The sequence below is a fragment of the Papilio xuthus genome, unplaced genomic scaffold (assembly GCF_000836235.2).
Source record: "Papilio xuthus unplaced genomic scaffold, Pxut_1.1 DF825946.1, whole genome shotgun sequence".
Taxonomy (NCBI): domain Eukaryota; kingdom Metazoa; phylum Arthropoda; class Insecta; order Lepidoptera; family Papilionidae; genus Papilio; species Papilio xuthus.
The window spans coordinates 5,260,011-5,280,394 of NW_013532703.1; the positions used below are offsets into that span (position 1 = coordinate 5,260,011).

Consider the following 20,384-nt stretch of genomic DNA (forward strand, 5'->3'; position numbering starts at 1 on the left):
GGTACATGGCGGGATTCGAACACAGGACCTGTAGGTTACAAGTCAAGTGTTGAAACCCCTGAGCTACCGACGCTCTCGTTGTTTGTCGTTGTAGTACACGAAATGTTTTTTTATATTTATGCTTCCACTTTTATTTTTATATATCTTGCGAAGAATAATACTGCTCCCACTTTTATCATGAATATTTTTCGCTTGACTTTTGGCTTACTTTACGATGAATATGCAAATGCCTAATATTACATACATTTGCTACAATAATACTGTTTCTAACCCTATTACTAAGAATCACATCTAGCATATTTTCTAGTCTTGTTATCTCTTTATTTAATTATATCTTGTTTCATAGACCATTTAATAAATATTATCTTGACAAAGAGACGCCGACGCTCGGTTGACACTGGTACTGTGATTTTCTAGAGAATGCAACTCAAACACGATACTTCGCGCATAAATCAACCAGATAACTATTTGAACTTGCATCCGTTAGCTTTTAGTATATTAAGACGTTTAGGTACATTATATGAACTAGCGGTCAAAGTAACTAATGAGTCACTGGTTCTAGATGCGATTCCTAGACTATGACAAACGATCTGTCTTACTTGTGTTCATCATCATCAGCTCACTATATGATCCCACCGTGGGGCTCGCAGTCTACCCTAAGTTAGGGATAACTTGTGTTACTAATAATAAATTTGCTATCGAATAAATCCGTGGAAATGGTGACACTTTCGGCTTTATATAGCCTAATTTTATGGTCAGAAAGTAAACTGCAGTACACTCGTTTTAAAATGTGACGTTTTATTTTTATTACAACGCATGTCTATTGTTAAAATATTACGTTAATGTCAGTTGTACGCAAATGGATTTTGTATTTATGCGTTATACATTATTCTTTCTAATTGAATCCGCTAATTGAGTTGCCTTGCAGACGGCCAATGTAATAACACTTAACGCAAAACATCGGCACGCTCTTGTGTTTATTACTCTATCCAGACACATTATACGAATACGTGAATAGGATACATTTTATGTGAGATTATGATATACGAAATGCGCTTTTTAATTTTGCCGGACTTTATAAGTTATGCGCGTGCATACGGCTTTAAAAAGAGGCGTTGAAAAAAGCGCGGGAAATAACGCTCGTGCCCCGCCATAATGGAATGGCGAGAGGCCTCATTCAAATTTCGAATGAATTTAGTATGTTTTCTTTTTATCACCGGCCAATGGTGCGCTTTGTTTTATGACTGCCAGTTGTATTTTCGTTGTCCGTCGGTGCATTTGTAATGGAGTTTGAAAAAAAAAATCAATGTCTTTTATCTCATAACAGATTAAAAAAATGTACGTTTTTGATTTTATAAGTCTGTAGCATGAAAGAAGATTTTATACATGATGTTCATTTTGAGAACAGATAATATATTTTCTTTTTATTTTTTTAATAATATTGTTTAATTGAAAAAGTATTATAGCGATTTAGTGATGCAATATCTGCGCTAGTCTAGAATGTTAATTAAGTTAAGCCATCTTTTATCCACTAACCATTCAACCTTGCATAGAATTATCTATGATTACTTTAAAATATGTTGATCTTAGTATGTTTTTATCAAATTTCATAAATTTACTGAATAAAACAATTATCTCTAAAGAATAACATGCCTTTCTATATATAACATTTTATAGTTTTAAACATTTCCTTTGTGTTTTTAGGGTTCCGTACCTCATAGGAAAAAAACGGAACCCTTATAGGATCACTTTGTTGTCCGTCCGTCTGTCTGTCAAGACCCTTTTTTATAGGTATCGTCGGTCAATCTGTATTGTGTTCACATGGATATTATTATCTCCTCTTACTTAGTTAACTCTGAGTATGATAGAAAAATGTTTACCTAGCAGTCCTTTAGTGCAGATTTTATACAGTAAATATTTAAACGACAATTAGTTTAAGTATCATTTTATCATACTGTTGCGCCATTCCATGCTACATGCACGCGGTGAGGCGTTATACGGAAGACGTCCGCAAATAGATTGATGTGATTTCATAACGGACCGTGATACCATAATGACATGCGTGTGCGCATTGCATTATTAATGCGATCTTTAAGCGTATAATATCTGAAGCAAGTTAATACATGAACGACTTCATTACAATGTATGTGTTACAGTACTCTAGGGCTGCGCAAAAGGTTAGGAAAATTGAGAGTAGGTTTTTCATATTTCTGCATAGTATATACTCGCTTGTTTTGAACAAACAGCGGCGGTGAAAGGGTTAAAACACGTTTTTAAGTAAACGCAGTACATATGTTTCTAGGCTATAAGTTTGTTGTAGGTTTTTCTTGTTTTTCTGCTGTGTTGTTATTTTCAAATGATAGATTGGATCTGATGTAAACATAAGATGATGATGATGATGGTGATGATCGTATTGTGTGTAGTATTGTTTACATATTGTATTGTACTGTGAATTGTTTTGTTATTGTTTGTAGCGGATGTTATATTTAGGCTGAATATCATAGCGGCTGTTGATTTGCTTGTTAAAACTATTATGTCATTCGAATAGCTTGCAAATGTCATCATCATCGCAACTTAGCGGTATCACTGTGGGTCGCTGAGAAATCTAAGTTTAAAACATATCGTTGTCTCTGTTTTTTCAAAGATAATAACAGGGATGGTATGTTTTATACAGAGATTTAGGTCTGAGAAACCCACGGTTAGCAATGTTAAAGTATATCTTGCAAATTTTTACGATTCCTTCTTTAGGCTCAGACTTATCTGATGAAAAGAGTTAGATTTCAAGAGATGTAACTCTTTTCATTGTATGGGTCGTATTAGTTATATTCTTAAACACGTTAGCTGCCATGTCGGACTATATGTCCGACAAGCTAATATTTCAATCAGGCCGTGTCGGACTACGTGTCCGACAAGCCATACTTCCATTCAAAACCTCGCTGTGGCTTTTAATCGAATTGTTGTATATAGTGTGACCCGTCAGGACCCGTTCAAATGTTTTTGGACAACTTAAAAAAAAAAATCGAAAAATCATTCTGGCAGCTAACGTGTTAAGTATTGTAGCTATTGCCCTTTTATTATATTCGTAAGACTTGAACACGTGCAGTCAACGTTCATATTACACAACACGTGCAGCCTCTTAACCTACATGATCTTATATCATCTTATAAATTACTAAACTAGTAGTCTGGGAGAATTTTATCATATACTGCACTTTTAAATAAGTTTATTGTGTATTTTATAATAGGTATAATGTAGTAGATATCGTTTAATTTCGAGTTATATTGTGAAAAGATGGTAATATATTGGAAACTAGCTGTCGCCCGCGACCCCGTTCGCGTGGAATTTACAAAAACTTAATAAGTACACTATGCGTTCTTCTAGACTATGTTCTACATGTGTGTCAAATTTCATCAAAATCCGTTGAGCCTTTCCGGAGAAACCTTCAAAGATTCATCCATCTATCTAAACATTCGCATTTGTAATATTTGTAAGAAGTATTATAACATTAAATAATTTTTAATCGTTATAACAATATTATTTTAAGAACACGGAATTTGAAGAACATTGTTTGAAAGGTTATAAATGCAGATATCATTTGAATAAAGAATACTATTTAAAGATTTTATTATTGTAAATACAATGCTTCGCATTTTTATAATAACAAAGAGTTATTGTCTCATATTTAAGTATCTTTCGCAATGGAAATGCTTCGAATAAATATCGCACGATTTTTGCATCGCGTAACACGCCTCAACTATGTAAAATGGAAATCTAAATTTAGAATTGCAGTAGCGAACTCAAATATCTATTAACATTGTGTTAGTATTGAGCTACTGTTTATTTGGCACATAGTTTATAGGATATCTCGATCGAATCTGAAGTACTGAGAAACGTCCGTTTGTTTGACTACGAGATGCCAAGTTAGAAAATTTCGATATAAGCCTTCTTACTTACGATTCCTCAGGCCGGTTCTAATGTGCGCCGTGAGACGTACACAGAAGGCACAGACATACAGATAATGTTTTCGTATTTAAAAGAGACAATGGAAATATTCAAGTAATAATTAGACTTATTGACCTGTACATATCTGAGAAATAATTCAAATATATGTGTGAAGTCAACCAACTCGCACTTGGCCAGCGTGGTTGACTATGGACTAATCACATTTTACTTAGGGTAGACTCCGAGCACCTCGGTGGGGACGTATAGTGAGCTGATGATGATGATTAATTAGACTTAGTAAACTAGAAGTTGCCCGCGACTTCGTCCCCACGGAATTAAAAAAATTTACCAATAAAAATCACCTGGGGTTAGTGTGACTTTCCAATAGTGAAAGAAATTTTTAGTTAGTAGTTCAAATCTTTCCCCTTTATAATATTAGTGTAGACAATTTCTTTGGGTTTTATCAAGACCGACATAGGTTCTAATGTGTGTCGGTAGCTTAGCATGTGCGTTCGGACACTGACCTAGTACAGTTACATTTATAAATATTTATATCATGGTAATGCGTACGTACAATAACATACTTAAGACCAGGCCACATCACATTGAGAATAAACCGATGCGATATTATCATTAATTAAAACAAACGCCAATCGCAACATGCAAGATTTCGTTTCTTTTGAAGATCTTTCCTAAACAATATCCTATTCCTAATTTCCTAATAAATTTAATTTTTATAACAAAAGGGGGCAAACGATCAGCGTGAACAGCGAGGTGTTTAACGACGTCCATGGACATCAGCAATACCAGAGGAACCGCAGATGCGTTGCCGGCCTTTGAGATGGTGATACGCTCGCTTCTTGAAGGACCCTAAGTCGTAGCAGTTTGGAAATACAGCCGAGGACAGACCAATTTACTGTTTCAAAGTACTTTCAAATGGGCTTTCTCGTCGTTACTAATTGGTAGATTCCAAAGTCAATTATTGTCTAAGCAACATCCTGTATAATATTACTTTAGCACAAAATCGATCACAAATTGAGCTGACAAAAGCAATGTCCTTGTATCCGGAATAAGATTTATTGTCGTACAGTAAATATCCGAGTCGTATGCCAATAAGTCGATAGCTCTGGACTCCATCCATCAAATACGTAATTGAGGAAAAATTTCTTATGTTTCGTTACACAACATTTATCGGGGCGAGGAAAATAAGGGCTTCTAAACCTTTTTGGGGTCAAGTAACATTGTTCCAGATATAGGAAATGTGTATCGTGTTGTGACTTATGTATGTTATTATATTTAATACATAAAGACTATTATATATACGTAAAGGTATCTAAATGAACTTTCACAATCTTTGCGTGGTTCGTAATAGTTTGTAACTTAAAAAAAAATATAATCCCACTTACCTATCCTTTACTACGAGGTGTACATTTTTTGTTTATATTTTATTATATATTGTATATAATTACTGTTATACTTTTACATTACATAAAACCTTCATTTCGACCTATAAAAAAAATACACAAATTCAACGTATTTAAGACCTACCCTAAGTGAGAACTTCTAAAACAAAATTACGCCTTTAAAGTTTTCACTCGCGGAAAATCCAGACACAACTAGGGGTGGGTATGCTTAGGGTGACCATCAGCGTTTTATTTTAAACTTTATCATCAAGGTATAAAGTTGACATTGCAATAGCAAGTCTTTTTACATTGATCCTTAACCGTTGAGCTTCCGGCAATTGAGAATTAAGGAGGAAATTCACTTACCTATGTTGTCGAATTCAGTTAAATAACAAAAACGACTCTATCACATTTGTAATACAGATGTGTTTTAAATGAATTATGTTGGCACCCGTTGTGTAATGTTGACGTATCACGAATACACGTTAACCGGCTCATTTGTACCGTTTTGTCGAATTAACTTTCGACATGAACATTAATTTAACTATACGATGAAGGATGATTTGTATAAAATTAATAAAATAATGTATATTGCGACTAATTTAACATCTTACTAATATTATAAATGCGAATGTTTAGATGGATGGATGTTTTTTATAATAGAAGGTGTCCTCAGAACGGCTGCATGGATCTCGCTTAAATTTGGTATAAAAGTTGAATATAGCCTGGAAGAACACACAGGCTACTAATTAAGTTTTTAATTCCGCACGGACAGACTCTGAGTCGACAGCTAGTTTACTTTATTTTAACGTTATACAACGTTTTAGGAAAACGTGGAACTTGTTAGTGAGTACCACCCATCTTTTTAATACAATTGCAACAGAGTTAACAATCCTATTACTATTAGATGTTTAATTATAATTAATCTAGTAAAGAACAAAGTGATCCTATAAGGGTTCCGTTTTTTTCCTATGAGGTAAAAAACGGAACCCTAAAAACAACGTTTTGATTTTTTGACAACCCTATGGTAATGGTATTATCATATAAATTTTGTAGAGCACGTCTCAGTCAACGATGGAAAGATCGAAAAGTATTTAATTAAACTTTTAAGATGCTCTTCATACTGTGAATGCGGAAAATTTTAACGAATACAAGAAAGTTTACCGAAACTAATTTGCATTTTTTTTTGGCAAGTTTATTCGCTTCAGAATGGATTTGAAGCTTAAGTACATAGATTTAAGAAATATTCGTGAGAAAAAGACCTTATTTTTATTGTAAATCCATTGTTTTCTTTGACTTGATAATATCGAAAATATATATTTTTTAAGTGGCCCTAAAAATTTTGGTGATAAATACGACAAGAGCCACGGTTAATTTCTTCCTAATATGAAAATAAAATGCTTCAACGTCTTGTATTCATTTCATCCATCTTTACGTAAAATCTAAGCGCTGGTATACTTTACACAGCGTTTTAAGATCGTTGTAAAGCCTTTTTGCTTAGACCATTAAGCCGTATTCAGAACATGTCAAAGACCTAAAGCGTACAAAGATCCCATCTGAATATTCAAGTGATGTCCTTGATAGTGTAAGCTCGTATGTCGCTGCCTTTTAACGCACCATAAATCCAGGTCATTATTTCTTTTTTTTTTTACAAACACAAACTTTTACTACTAACAATTGAAGTCTTCTGTTACTTCCCACCCTTTTCTTATAAAGAACTAACTGTCGGCCGCGACTCCGTCCGCGCGGAATTAACAAAACACATAATTATAGACTATGTTCTATGTGTATGCCAAATTTCAACGACATCCGTTCAGGCGTACTGGAGATACAAACAAACATCCGTTTATCTAAACATTCGCATTTATAATATTAGAAAGAAGGATGGGAAGTGGAAGTGGATTTTCCGGATGAGGGATGTACGGAAAGGGAAAATATTCTCTTTCTGTACATCCCCTCCTCCGTCGATTAAAAAAGGCAATGGTCGCTTCGCTATTTCAGCGATTTCAGGTGGCTGCTCGCTCGTTTGCCCCTTTATGACATAAAAAATAATTGTATTTTGTTTTTTTCAGGTTACGTGTCCTGCTACATGATGTGCCAAGAAAATCTCAAGTCACAGCTGTCAGGTCTGCTCTCAAGCAAAGGAAAGGGACCCTATCCAAGTATCATGACTTGAATCTCCATAGAACCTCATACTGAATAAACTAGGGCTATATTTAATTAATTTTCCATTTGTTTCCTAACCAGCCCCGGGTTCCTCTAGTTAAGTGTCAATTAACAAACCAAAGCCAATATTTTAAAAAGTGTATAGGGTCTCGATATAAACGAAATAAGAAATTATATATTTTTCTTAACCAAAGCTAGTCTAAGATGTCGAATCAAATGCCGATTTATAGTCAAGTAGTGCCGAAGTCTCAGTTCAAAGGTAAAAATTCTAAAAGTATGGCCACAAGGGAGTCGAGGGGACAGAATCTAGCGAGAGCAGACTTTGATCCTTTGAATTTCAATCACGGCGGTAACATACAGCTGATGAATGCGCCTTTAGAGAATAGAATTGAGAAGTTAGAGAAGAGGGAGTCGAGAAGGAAGGAAGAAACTAGCAGGTCGAGACGGAAAAATGACTCGAGCGAGGGAAAAGTTGAGGCTTATTTAAGGCAGAACCAAGTCAGCATGAGGCAACAGCAGCACAGACATTCCGCTGTAAGGCAAGCTGAGCATAGAGTCAACCTTAGGTAAATATTAATACTACTTATATACTAGCTAGCTGTCGCCCGCGACTCCGTCCCTGCGTAATTAAAAAAAAACATAATTAGTAACCTATGTGTTCTTCTAGACTATGTTCTATATGTCTGCCAAATTTCAACGAGGTCCGGTCAGCCATTCTGGAGATACCTTCAAGCATACATACATACATACATACATACATACATACATACATCCATCCATACATACATCCATCCATCCATCCATCCATCCATACATACATCCATCCATCCATCCATCCATCCATCCATCCATCCATCCATCCAATTTTATTTTAATGTAATGAATTAATTAATTACAGATCTCTTCCTTTAAACGAAGTATCAACTCCTCGAGGCCACGATAGAACACCTACAGATAGGCATCGAGGCTTTCCAGAGAGAGAACGAGACGGCTGCAGAGAGTACCGACGTGAGAGAGAAAGAGATAAAGATCGAGAAAGGGACAATTTCGATTTTGATGGTAAGGATTTCTATTATCAATAGGTTTTATTAACTTAACAGTTATTTTAACAATCATGAAATTAAAAAAATAACGTAGGAATATAGGTAAATTCAAATCCTTTGATTGCTGTTCTGTTCCGTGGACACAAATGTTAGAGCTTAAGCCGGAAACTTAAAACTTGCCGTATCTTTTAAAACAAAGCAAATGAGCACAATAGAGCTTGTTTCATTTCCATAGTGTTCCAAAGCAAAGTAAATTGCAAGCTTATACGCAATTGCTTCTATTTAAACTAAATGTAAAGTGCTATCTTTAAAATAAACTTGTCTGAATAATAGGATAACTCAGTAATAATATTTGAATCTTTTAATGCCATACCTAGAGTTGCTATTTAATAACTAAGCGCGACTCTTAGTGTAGGTTTAGAACCACAGATCTACACTAAGGTACTGCTTTTGTAAATAACTGATATGTAAATATAAAACGATTAAAATAGCTTTATATTATCAGGTACACCATTAAGTCCGATAGCATCACGGGCTCACGATAAAGATTCTAACCGGCCAGTGCGTAAGTCTTCATCAGCCCACAAAGTGACTGAGGCGACTATAACGACAGACAAGCGACGTTTCTTCTGCAGGGAGTGGGCTTTTCAGAAGATTGCTCATTGTCTTGAACAGAGGCCTGTTAGCAAGACGTGCGGGGCCCTTATACTAGGTAAGAAGGACTTACTTTAGGCCTTGTCTGCACTAATGAGAGCGTCGGTGGCTCAGGCGTTAAAGCACTTGACTTGATTAATCTGCAGATCCTGGATTCGAATCCGTGATCCGTGAATCCGAAACTGTTTTTTGATTTACAAATGTACATTTATCTGACGTTCTTACGGTGAAGGAAAACATCTTGATGTAACCTGCAAATATCTGAGAAGAATAAAATTCAAAGATATATGTGAAGTCAGTGACTATGACCTAATCACCCCTAACTTAGGGTAGGCTCCGAGCCCCTCAGTGGGGACGTATTGTGAGCTGATGATGATAGCCCGTGACTCCTGAAAGAAAAGCTGAACTTGAGCCGTAGTTTAGATTTTTTTATTTTAATATGAAAGTGCTGTCACAAATCAAGTCAAGTAGTATTGAAAGTGTTATTATATAATGGCTCAATGTTTTTTTTATTTGATATCGCAGGAGACGCTGGTAGTGGTAAGACAGCTCTATGTCAGGAGTTGAGTCAGCCGGGACAGGGTCCGCAGGCGCGACAACAGCGCGCTTTGAACAGGCGATTGTTGGCACGATATTTTATACAGGTTTGATAATAATGCATTACTTTATATCTTTCTCCGTTGACCTTTAAACATACAGACAAATTGTTATACACAGAGTGTCTTTATAGGAGTCCCTTACTGTAGGTTTATGGGAAACTAGCTGTCGCCCGCGACTCCGTTCGAAAAGATAGTATTCTATGTGTTCTTCCAGACTATGTTCTTTATATATGCCAAATTTCAGCGAGATCCATGTAGTCGTTCTGGAGATACCTTCAAACATCCATCTATCCATCCATCCAAACATTAGTATTTTTAATATTAGTAAGATGTACAGTGTTATGGGATTGCTGAAATAACAACGAAATGACTCTGAGTTAGGTAGAAAGATAATTTTTATATAGGACTTATGTCCTACAATTTTTTTTGTATAAGTCGACACAAGAAGAAATAACTAAGACTGATCGTCATCTGCAGATGAGAGAGATCTCCAGAGAATTCATATGCGTTACCTTTATCAACAATATGTTATTTATGTATTTCAGGGTGACAATGAGAACAGTCTTCGTCCCGGTGAGTTTGTGCGTTCTGTCGCTATGCAGATCTTAAGTCACTCATCTCGACGACCACGTACCGACGCTGAGCGTGATCAGTCGCCGAGGGATGATTCTACACCGCTTACTAATAGGTAATTATTGCTAGAATACGATATATTTGGTATACAAAGCAATTGGTTTTAAATATTGATAGAATTACAAAAAAATATAGACGTTGGTGAAACCTGAGAAATGCCTTTTATTCGAAACTTTGGTAAAGGTAACCAATAAATTCCATTTAAAATTTTAAGTTTAATATTTTTAATTTTCAGACGTAATTCAGAAGAAGAACGATTAATACAGCGGTTCAGTGAACTAGGAGATGATGGCGAGGAGAGCTCCAAGCCGTTGCTTGCTGATAGTGAGGGTATTAAAAGCTTCAAACTTTACAACGGCTCGTGCTTAGCTGCAAATCAGTGCAAGTGTTTAGAGAATAGAAGTTGTGCGCAAGTTGAGCAAAAGTCCGCTAATATGACAAAAAAAACGGCACGGCCATACCAACATCATCTTGAAGCTGTTCAGGCCATTTTTGTGCACCTATAATCATTTTCATCTAAAATTATGTTTAAATCTTACTAATATTATATATACGAATGTTTTGATTGATGGATAGACGGATGTTTGTTAGAAGGTATCTTCAGAACGGCTGCATGGATCTTGCTGAAATTAGGCATACACGTAGAGCATAGCCTGGAAGAACACATAAGCTACTAATTAATTTTTTTTTAATATTGTGTGAACGGAATCGCGCGTAACAGATACTGTATAAAATTGTATTTTCTAGTTATTTTTATTTATTATAGTAAGTGATATTTATGTATGTATGTTTGTAGCTGAGCAGCGTACAGACGAGGAGGAGTGCGGCAGCGGGCGACGCACGCGCACTATAGACCGCATACATGAGCGCGACGCCTACACTGACTCCATGCCCGCCGCCTCCATGCTGCTGCAGCATGATGATGCAGCACTCACACATACTGATGATGTCAGTTCATTACACTTTTTTTTAGTCTAGTCTAGTAACAAGTCACTCCTAACTTAGGGTAGGCACCGTTCTGGTCACCTTCTGTGGCCGGCGAGTCCCACACTCCCTACGCCATTGCACCGCCCGGCGTAGGCGTGCGTAAATGCATTTCCTGACTATAAAAAAAAAAGGGTAGGCACCGAACCTCTCAGTGGTGACGTATAGTTAGTTGGTGATGTGTGACATTTTTTGTTAAGGACGACATATGATATTATATGTAATTTTAATACGAATTTTGTCGATTACATTACTAAAATTTTCTCACAATATTCATGCTAGGCCATCTTATAATCAACATTGTATTAAAAACTAATATTTAAGTTTATAATGGAAACCTCTAAATAAGAAAATTTCATGTTACAGTTGCCAGAAATCTTGCCACGTTCGAGCGTGAAAGCTACAAATCCTTTCATGAATGATGAAAATAATCCCGATTTCCGTTTGTATGAAAATCACGAGAATCTATTTCTACGTAACATTTCTCAGCGTCAATCCAAAGAAATGAGGAATTCACGTCTTTTGCGACAAAGCTCCGAGCCATTGACTGAGAAGAAGCCATCGTTATTACAAAAAAGTCTATCGACGGAACAAAAAAACGACAGTTCCAGTGAAAATGAGAAGCCTAAAGTCGAAAATAGTCCACCGAAATCCAGAATACCCGTCGCCAACTTCCGATATCCGAATAAAAGCGAATTACGTCCTAATTCAAATGAAAGTTCTCCACATAAACGATTAGATGATAAAAAAGAACCACCAACATCGCCTAGAGGAGAAGAAACCGAACATCCAGAGTACCAAAATATATTAGCACAAGAGGAAGCAAACGAACAAATTGATATAGAGAAGTTATTAGAAAAAAAACGTTCAGAGAGTGATGATATGCCTCCTCCTATTCCTAGTTTACCTATCAGTCCTAGGACGTTGATAGCTAACGCATATTACGATAAGCTGTTATCAGAACCGGAGATCCAGCAAGCTTTACTGCCACATCATTTAGAGAAGAATCCAGATGAATGCTTTAAGAAAGCTCTGCTGTTCCCATTACTTGAAATCGATCCGCCGAAACAATGTTTGTTTTTACTTGTTGATGCAATCGATGAAGGATCTATAAGTGGTCTGTATACATTTTTGATGTTTTTATTCACTTACCGTAGGTTTCTGAGATTAAAATCTTAGTTTACATATTTATATAGAGATTTTTTCTCTCAATCTCAGAAACCAACGGTTAGAGTATGAAAATAAATAAGGTTTTGTATTTTTTTTGGTATCAAAAAAAAGAAAAATTCTTGGAACTACTACATGTATTCATTTTTATTCCTTTTGTATAGTAGTTTTCACATATCTTGACTGGCCTTAACTCCACATAAATCACTGCGCAAAATACAATGTTAGGTGTATTGGAGGCGTAACTGAATGCATGGGGAGGGCACTGCGATGACCTTGGACCTCCAAGATATTTAAAAACAACTATACCTCATTTACTTCCTATCTACGTAAAAGTAACTGTAAATAATAAATAATGTCTTTATATGTTCTAGGTCAAACTCAAAGTGAGAGTTCGGACAGCGTTGCGGCTCTGCTAGCTCGTCACCAGCACTTACTGCCGCATTGGTTACTGCTCGTCTGCACGGCGCGACGACATTGCAAGGGGCTTACTAAGATGTTCACTGGTTTGTTATGTTTTATGTACTAATATTATAAAGAGGGAAGATTTGATTGATTGTTTCTGTACAACGAATAAACTCCGAAATTACTGAACTGATTTGAAAAAAAACTTTAAATGTTGGGAAGCTACACTATCCCCCGGTGATATATAATAAGCTATATTTATTATTAGTTTTTTTTTTATTTGAAGCGTACGAAGTCGCGTTGTCAAAATAATATCACATTTCATAGTCCTAGCAAATAACTTTGTTAATTTCTTATTTTACTTTTTATTTTTAGTGCTTTTTGACTTGAAAGGATATGTTAAATGTGTTATATTTGCAGGGTTCCGTAAGATAACACTAGACGAGCTGCAACGTGCACACGTGTCTGCCGATGTGCAGCGCTACGTGCTTGCACGTCTCGACACCGAACCCAAACTAAGGTGAAATATTGTAATTTTAAATTTTATAGAAATCGGCCACTGATTATATTTTTTTATTGTTATTTTTCAAATCCTACTGTTTGATTGTTTATCGAATACATTTGTTTATACCTACACAAAATGGCGGGATAAATATTTCCTACGATCCTCCCGACTTGGGTGTCAAGTGAAAAGATTTGAATAATAGAATCACGTGTTGAAACACATTTTTAAAATTTTTCTTGGGATGGAAAATGTGAATGGAGAATAGAAAATACAATGGGAAACATGGCGATATGTGTTTGTGTAAATGTTTCGGCAGTGAAAACTTATAGTTTGATGTGTTTTTGTATCAGAGCCCGTGTGTCGAGTGACTCCGCTGCGGCGGCTGCAGCTGCGGCAGCTCTCGACCATCTCCGCATTAAGAGCGATGGCTGCCTGCTGTACTTGGAAAAGGTAACTAACATTTTTTTTTTACATTTATAACTCTGTCTGAGCGGATTTAAAACTTAATTAGTATGTTTTTCCAGATTATTTTCCACATCTATGTCAAATTTCAGCGAGATCCATGATGACGTACTAGAGATACCTTCTAACAAACATCCATCCATCCATTTTAAAATGCAAGTAAAATTATTATTACATCTATTTATTTTTGTATAGGTACTGGATGGTGTAGCGGATGGATTTATCGCATTGCGAGAGATAAGAGAAATACCGGGCACCCTCAACGGGCTGTATCTATGGCTGGCACAGAGATTGTTTCATGGACGACGATTCACTAAGGTAACTGTAAAATATATGTTACATTACGGAAATTACTTAGTGTAGATTTCTCTTACTTAATCTACACTAAATCACTGCTGAAAGAATAAGAGAGATAATATTTCTTTTGTATGTTTCGTCAGTGGAAACTAATTGTTAACATGTTCAGGTCCGTCTCCTGCTGGACGTGCTGCTAGCGGCACGGTGCGGCGTCACCGAGGAGATGCTATACAAGTGCCTGCTCACCAAGGAGTACAGCGTCACTAGAGAAGACTTTAATAGAAGACTGCATCTGCTCAGGAGGTATCTCATTTTAATTACCTGAAGCTAAATTTCTTTTCAATATGTGAGTTGTCAAGTTTATTAAGCGTACACCCCCGCCATGTTATTCGACCCCACGAGGTGAGAACCACTTGGGTGTATTTGTCCATACTGATTTAGATATTGTACTTAGGATCCTGGTGATGGAGCGGTCGACTGGATTCCTGTCAATCTTCCATCACTCGTTCGCCGCATGGCTGGTGGACGTGAAGCACTGCACGCGCCGCTATCTCTGCTGCCCGCCTGACGGACATGCCGCCCTCGCTATGTACTACACGCTTGATGCTAAAAGGTAATTTGTATAGAAAATATTATAACGACTCGTATTTTAGCAAGAGATGTTCCACAAACACAAAGCTCAGAGCTTACCCATTTTAGAAGAAACTATGCCAAATTCAACTCTTGACGAGTCCGGGTTGACTTCACACATCTGTGTATTTCTTCTCAGATATGTGCAGCATCACGATGTTTTCATTATTTTATTTATTTATTTAAAAACTGTATAGCATCCTTACAGTATACAACCAAACCAATTTGACACTAAACACACTTTACATAACAGTTTATACGATAACATATTTTATAATAACAGTAATTAACACATAACAATGAAAAATAAAAAAAATAAAAAAAAATACATAGATAAACAGTGCAAGAACATATCTACGCGTAACTAAACATAAATATTCAAACGTCTTCCACACATCTGTACGCAGCCTCTGTGAATTTCGACTCGCTGCAACTAAATAAATCTATATCTCTAGATATGATATTGAGAAGACGTATAGCCCGCACTATACAAACGTGTTCCAATATCCTTTACCGTAAGAACATAGGATGTAATGTACATATGTAATTTCAAAAAAATAACCTATTTCTCGTCACTTATAAACAATGATTATTTTAATTACTATGTATTTTTTTTTATTTCAGATTAAGTGCATTGGAGATACACAACTATGTATATCATATGACTCATTTAGAACAACATATGGCCGCGCAGAAGAAAAATAAACAAGAGTAAGTTATTAAATATATATAGAAACTTACAAATAAAAAAAAATATTTACTTGATAGAAAATAATAGTATCGATTGACCTCAGTAATATTCAAACACAATCTTTGCTCTATTGAAGGAATAATTGTCATTTTATTTTTTTTATTTTTTAAATATTAGGGTTTTGTTAATTTACTAATATTTCTTGTACAATTCCAAGTAAGCTCTAGTCGTGTGCTAGGATATGGTTTACGAATAGTCGAATGGCGGGATTCGAACTCTAGACCATGTTCGGAAAATCCATACCCTCAACCGTCAAGCTATTGGCGCTCTTTTTCTTAGTAGATTGATGATTCTATTTTTAAGTAGATTGATAAAGATAAGATAATATGTTTTATACAAGTATTTCGACAGTGTAAACCTAAAGTTAACATATTAAACAATTCCAGAGATCAAGACGAATCATTGGATCTCCACACGCTGATCTTACTATGGGTGTTGGATTCGGGATGTGATGTAGAATCAGCTTTGAAGAGAGAAACTGAAACAATCAAACAAATTGAACATACTGATTCTGAAGTACGTATACTTGTTAATAACTAGAAACAGTGTTAGAGCCCGCTTTAACATCTTCGCACGAATTGTCCCGGCTCGCCCGGTGAAATACCTCGACCACACAGAAGACAGGCGTCAAGTGGAAGCAATTCCGCGTTTCGTCTGATGAGTGTGCGTCCCGGAGGCCTAATTTAGTCCTATTTCCCTTCCTACCCTTTTTCTTATAAGGAAAGGATGGGAAGTGGAAGTGGACTTTCCGGATGAGAGGATGCATGGAAATGTTCCTTCCTTCCTCCGTCTATTAAAGGTAGGCAACGCATATATATGCAAAGTATCTTGATTTACGAATTGCCGTCAAAATAAAATAACGTATTAATTTCAGAATAACGAAATAAAGCCGGAAGAAAAGGAATTGGATCCAGAATCTGAAGGCAAGGATTCCTTATCAGGTAATTAATATACTAAAAATATAAACAATAGCAATATTCCGCGACTTTGTCTGCGCGAATATAAAAATAAATCTAGTAATAACTAAAGCCTACATCACCTAGGGATAGTGAAGACTTCCAACTGTAAAAGATTTTTTCAAGACTGCTCAGTAGTTTCGGAGTACAGTCAATCGATCAAATCTTTCCTCTAAATAATGTTTCTCCCGCCCGCGACTCCGCCCGCGCGATATTAAAAAAAACTTTTATATTGGCCTATGTGTTCTTCCAGACTTTGTTCTACATCTATGACAAATTACAGCGAGATCCATGCAACCGTTCTGGAGATACATTCTAACAAACATCTATATAAACATTCGCATTTATAATATTAGTAATATATAAACATTGTAAACAAAGACTTTGCAAACGTAAATATATTCCTTATTTTCCTGTATAACAATTATAATTCAATTATTTAATATAGGATAATTCAATTTATTTAAATAAACACAATTTTATATCTAAATTTGTCTTTTGACAAATGTAAATGGAATTTTCATAACAGACGTCAACGGATTACCCCGAACCTTAATGAATTTTAAGTAAAACAATTTCCTGTCGTAACGTAAATTGGTTTTTCTATTACATCATCATCATCATCAGCTCACTATGTGTCCCCACCGAGGGGCTCGGAGCCTACCCTAAGTGAAGGGTGATTAGGCCATAGTCAACCATGCTGGCCAAATGGTTGACTTCACACATATCTTTGAATTTCTTCTCAGATATGTGCAGCGTCACGATGTTTTCCTTCACCGTAAGAACGTTAGATAAATGTACATATGTAAATCGAAAATCACATTAGTACATGGCGGGATTCGAACCCAGGACCTGCAGATTGCAAGTCAAGTGCTTGACCACTGAGCCACCGACGTTTTCCTTCACCGTAAGAACGTCGGATAAATGTACATATGTAAATCGGAATCGTTTTCCATTACGATAATTATAAATGCGACTTATACATTGAAACAAAATATTGATAATAGTACCTACATCAGGGGTAAAGAACCAATGGTACGCGTGCTATTAATACGCGAAGAAATGTTTTGGTTATATAACTTATCACAAAATTAATTACGTACATAAAAGTATGAAATAGGTATTATATGAGGAATAAAACCAAATCAAAAAGTCGAAATAATTTGATGTAAGTCTATGACAACACTAAACATTGCTTTAGAAAAATGGCACGATGATTAAAAGGTTGGTCTTCCCTGACCTAGATGGATTACAGTTCGTCATTGTATTTGTTTTGAATTTAATAGTAATCTAGTAATAAAAAAATGTGTAATATATAAGTAAATATCTATTTTTTCTTCTATTACTAGAAAGTAGTTTTTGTTTTACCAACAGTGAGTAAATTAAATGGGACAAGATTGGGGGCAATGATGACTGTCTTTTGACGTACATTCAACTTATTATTTTCTAAGTAGTCAATGACTAGAACGTGTTGGTTGAATGAATTTACCTGTCACCAATATTAACTTATTACTATCTTTTATTTATGTATAAACTAGTTGTCGCCCGCGTTTCCGTCCGCGTGGAATAAAAACAACTTAATTGGTAACCTATGAGTTCTTCCGGACTGTTCTATATGTATGACAAATTTCATAGAGATCCATACAGCTGTTCTGAAGATACCTTCTTACATCCATCCATCCATCTAAATATTCGCATTTATAATATTAGTAATATTGACAAAAATATTAAAATTGTTGTCACAAATAAGGTTAATATAATCTTTGTATAGAAAATAAGAGCGAGAAAGGAGAAGAAAGAGAAAGATTCAGTTTTACAGATTAAAAATATATTTGCATATTTCAGCTAATTGTTAATTAAATTTTTATCGTAGAAATGTAACTGACCTAATATTTCCTTTTAATTCTGATTGTGTGTTAGCCATAATTATGCTATCACATCCTGTGGTTACGACCACAATTAAAGCAATTTCAACCTTATAATAATGATACTAAGAATCAAATTTAATTGTTACTATTTATTAGGGAAATATGAAGTTATTGATTTAATTTAAATTAGTATGTAACTAAATGTTTTTGTACGAAGACGTATTTTAATATGAAAAGTTTGATTTTTATAAAACTAATTGTGAAAATATAATTAAAAATGTTGGGTTTTCTGATTTTTTAAATAATTTCGACGCAGCGTCAAATATTTGTTAATAATGGATAGTTTGGAAATGTTATTTTATGATTTGGGAATATCTTGGAGTGAGTACAATATAATAATTTTTTATATATATGGTTATTTTTAATAGTGTCAAAATATAATTGCTTTTAACAGTGAGAATAAACTCAAAAACTACAATACTTATTTTGTATTACTAAAATTACTTTCACCGTTAGAATGCTACCTAATTAGCTTACTTCTTACTTCCCATCTTACTTATATTATAAATGCGAATGTTTAGATGGATAGATGGATGTTTGTTTGAAGGTATCTCGAGAACGGCTGCATGGATCTCGCTGAAATTTGGCATAGATGTAGAACATAGTCTCGAAGAAGACATAGGCTACTTATTATGTTTTTTTTTTAAATCCGCGCGGACGTGGTCTTGAGCTACAGCTAGTCTTGTAACATAGGCTATAACTAAATTTATTTAGTTTTTGTTATAATTTAAAAAACGACATTCCATACAAAGCTTGTCAGGCTAATATTGGCTAAAATTGATGGATTTTTGTTAAAAATGTTTGTTTTAATTTGTTTTAAAAACATATAAATAAACATGTTTCTTTTATTATCCAGAGCCGTCAGCATTAGAGTCGCTAATGCCGGAGCTAGTGAGCGGCAGTGAGGCGCAGTGGCCGCGTGACAGACGCGTGATGCGCGCGTTGCTGGAGCTGAGCCGTGCAGAGCCCACACCCAACGTGTCAGACAGCGAGCACATTGATGATATACAGGATTTACATGATTTAGTAAGTTTTATGCTAATATATTATGAAAACAAACACCTTTGCTGATAAAAGTAATTTACGATTTTTTTTGTCTTTTGTGGCTGACTAGTTTTTGGTCCGCGACTCTGAGTGGAATTTAAAAGATACTTAATAAGTAGCCTATGTGTTCTTTCAGAAAATGTTCTAAATCTATGCCAAATTTCAGTGAAAACCGTGCAGTCGTTCTGGAGATACTTTCTAACACACATCTATCCATTTGAACTTTCGCTTTTATAATATTAGTAAGAAGTAAGATGATTTTGATGCATATTTATTGTCTTCATACCGATTTGGCTCGATTTAAAGATTTTTAATGCAAGCTAAATTCATTTTATTGTTATCGTAAATATCAGTGGGTGTAATTTTGGTATGTATATTGCAGTTATCAAGTGAGCAGGCGATGGAGGGTGAAGAGATGCAGGAGGGGAGCGCGGAGGAGCCGGAGGAGGTGGTGGTGGACCCCGCCACTGTCCACGAGCTCGCCACGCGCGGAGATGATGACACACTCTCTATACTACTGAAGGTCAGCTTTGATTACCATTGCTCGTTCGTTATAAAAAGTATGCGTTAATGATCTTGGTCACTTGATTAAATCGATGGGAAAGTATATGTTTAAAAAATGGATTAAAATAGCGTTTTAAACTTCTAGGCATGTTATAAATAATATTTAGATTATAAAAATATATTTTACTGATTTTGTCTATTCGATTTTTAGAAATAAAAAATCTGGGAAAATTATAAAAACTCTATTTAGTATCTTGCACTATATTGACCTAATCACCTCCAACTTGGGGTCGGCACCGAGCCTCATTGAG

The 20,384-nt window shown here is 35.4% G+C and overlaps 1 protein-coding gene across 2 annotated transcripts in view; it reads left to right on the forward strand.

Moving 5' to 3' along the window:
* LOC106124490 (ankyrin repeat domain-containing protein 50) overlaps positions 1–20,384 on the forward strand; it is a 48,342-nt gene that overhangs the window by 18,803 nt on the left and 9,155 nt on the right. For both annotated transcript variants that reach the window (XM_013321199.1, XM_013321200.1), the window contains exons 2-20: positions 7,418–8,077; positions 8,410–8,570; positions 9,060–9,266; positions 9,734–9,852; positions 10,353–10,495; positions 10,676–10,770; positions 11,237–11,388; positions 11,791–12,541; positions 12,966–13,097; positions 13,417–13,516; positions 13,852–13,951; positions 14,159–14,281; positions 14,430–14,563; positions 14,715–14,873; positions 15,515–15,601; positions 16,028–16,157; positions 16,516–16,582; positions 19,382–19,551; positions 19,952–20,092. In XM_013321199.1, coding sequence (XP_013176653.1) covers positions 7,716–8,077; positions 8,410–8,570; positions 9,060–9,266; positions 9,734–9,852; positions 10,353–10,495; positions 10,676–10,770; positions 11,237–11,388; positions 11,791–12,541; positions 12,966–13,097; positions 13,417–13,516; positions 13,852–13,951; positions 14,159–14,281; positions 14,430–14,563; positions 14,715–14,873; positions 15,515–15,601; positions 16,028–16,157; positions 16,516–16,582; positions 19,382–19,551; positions 19,952–20,092 — 3,333 coding nt within the window. In that variant the 5' untranslated portion in view covers positions 7,418–7,715. The remainder of the gene's footprint in view (positions 1–7,417; positions 8,078–8,409; positions 8,571–9,059; positions 9,267–9,733; positions 9,853–10,352; positions 10,496–10,675; positions 10,771–11,236; positions 11,389–11,790; positions 12,542–12,965; positions 13,098–13,416; positions 13,517–13,851; positions 13,952–14,158; positions 14,282–14,429; positions 14,564–14,714; positions 14,874–15,514; positions 15,602–16,027; positions 16,158–16,515; positions 16,583–19,381; positions 19,552–19,951; positions 20,093–20,384) is intronic.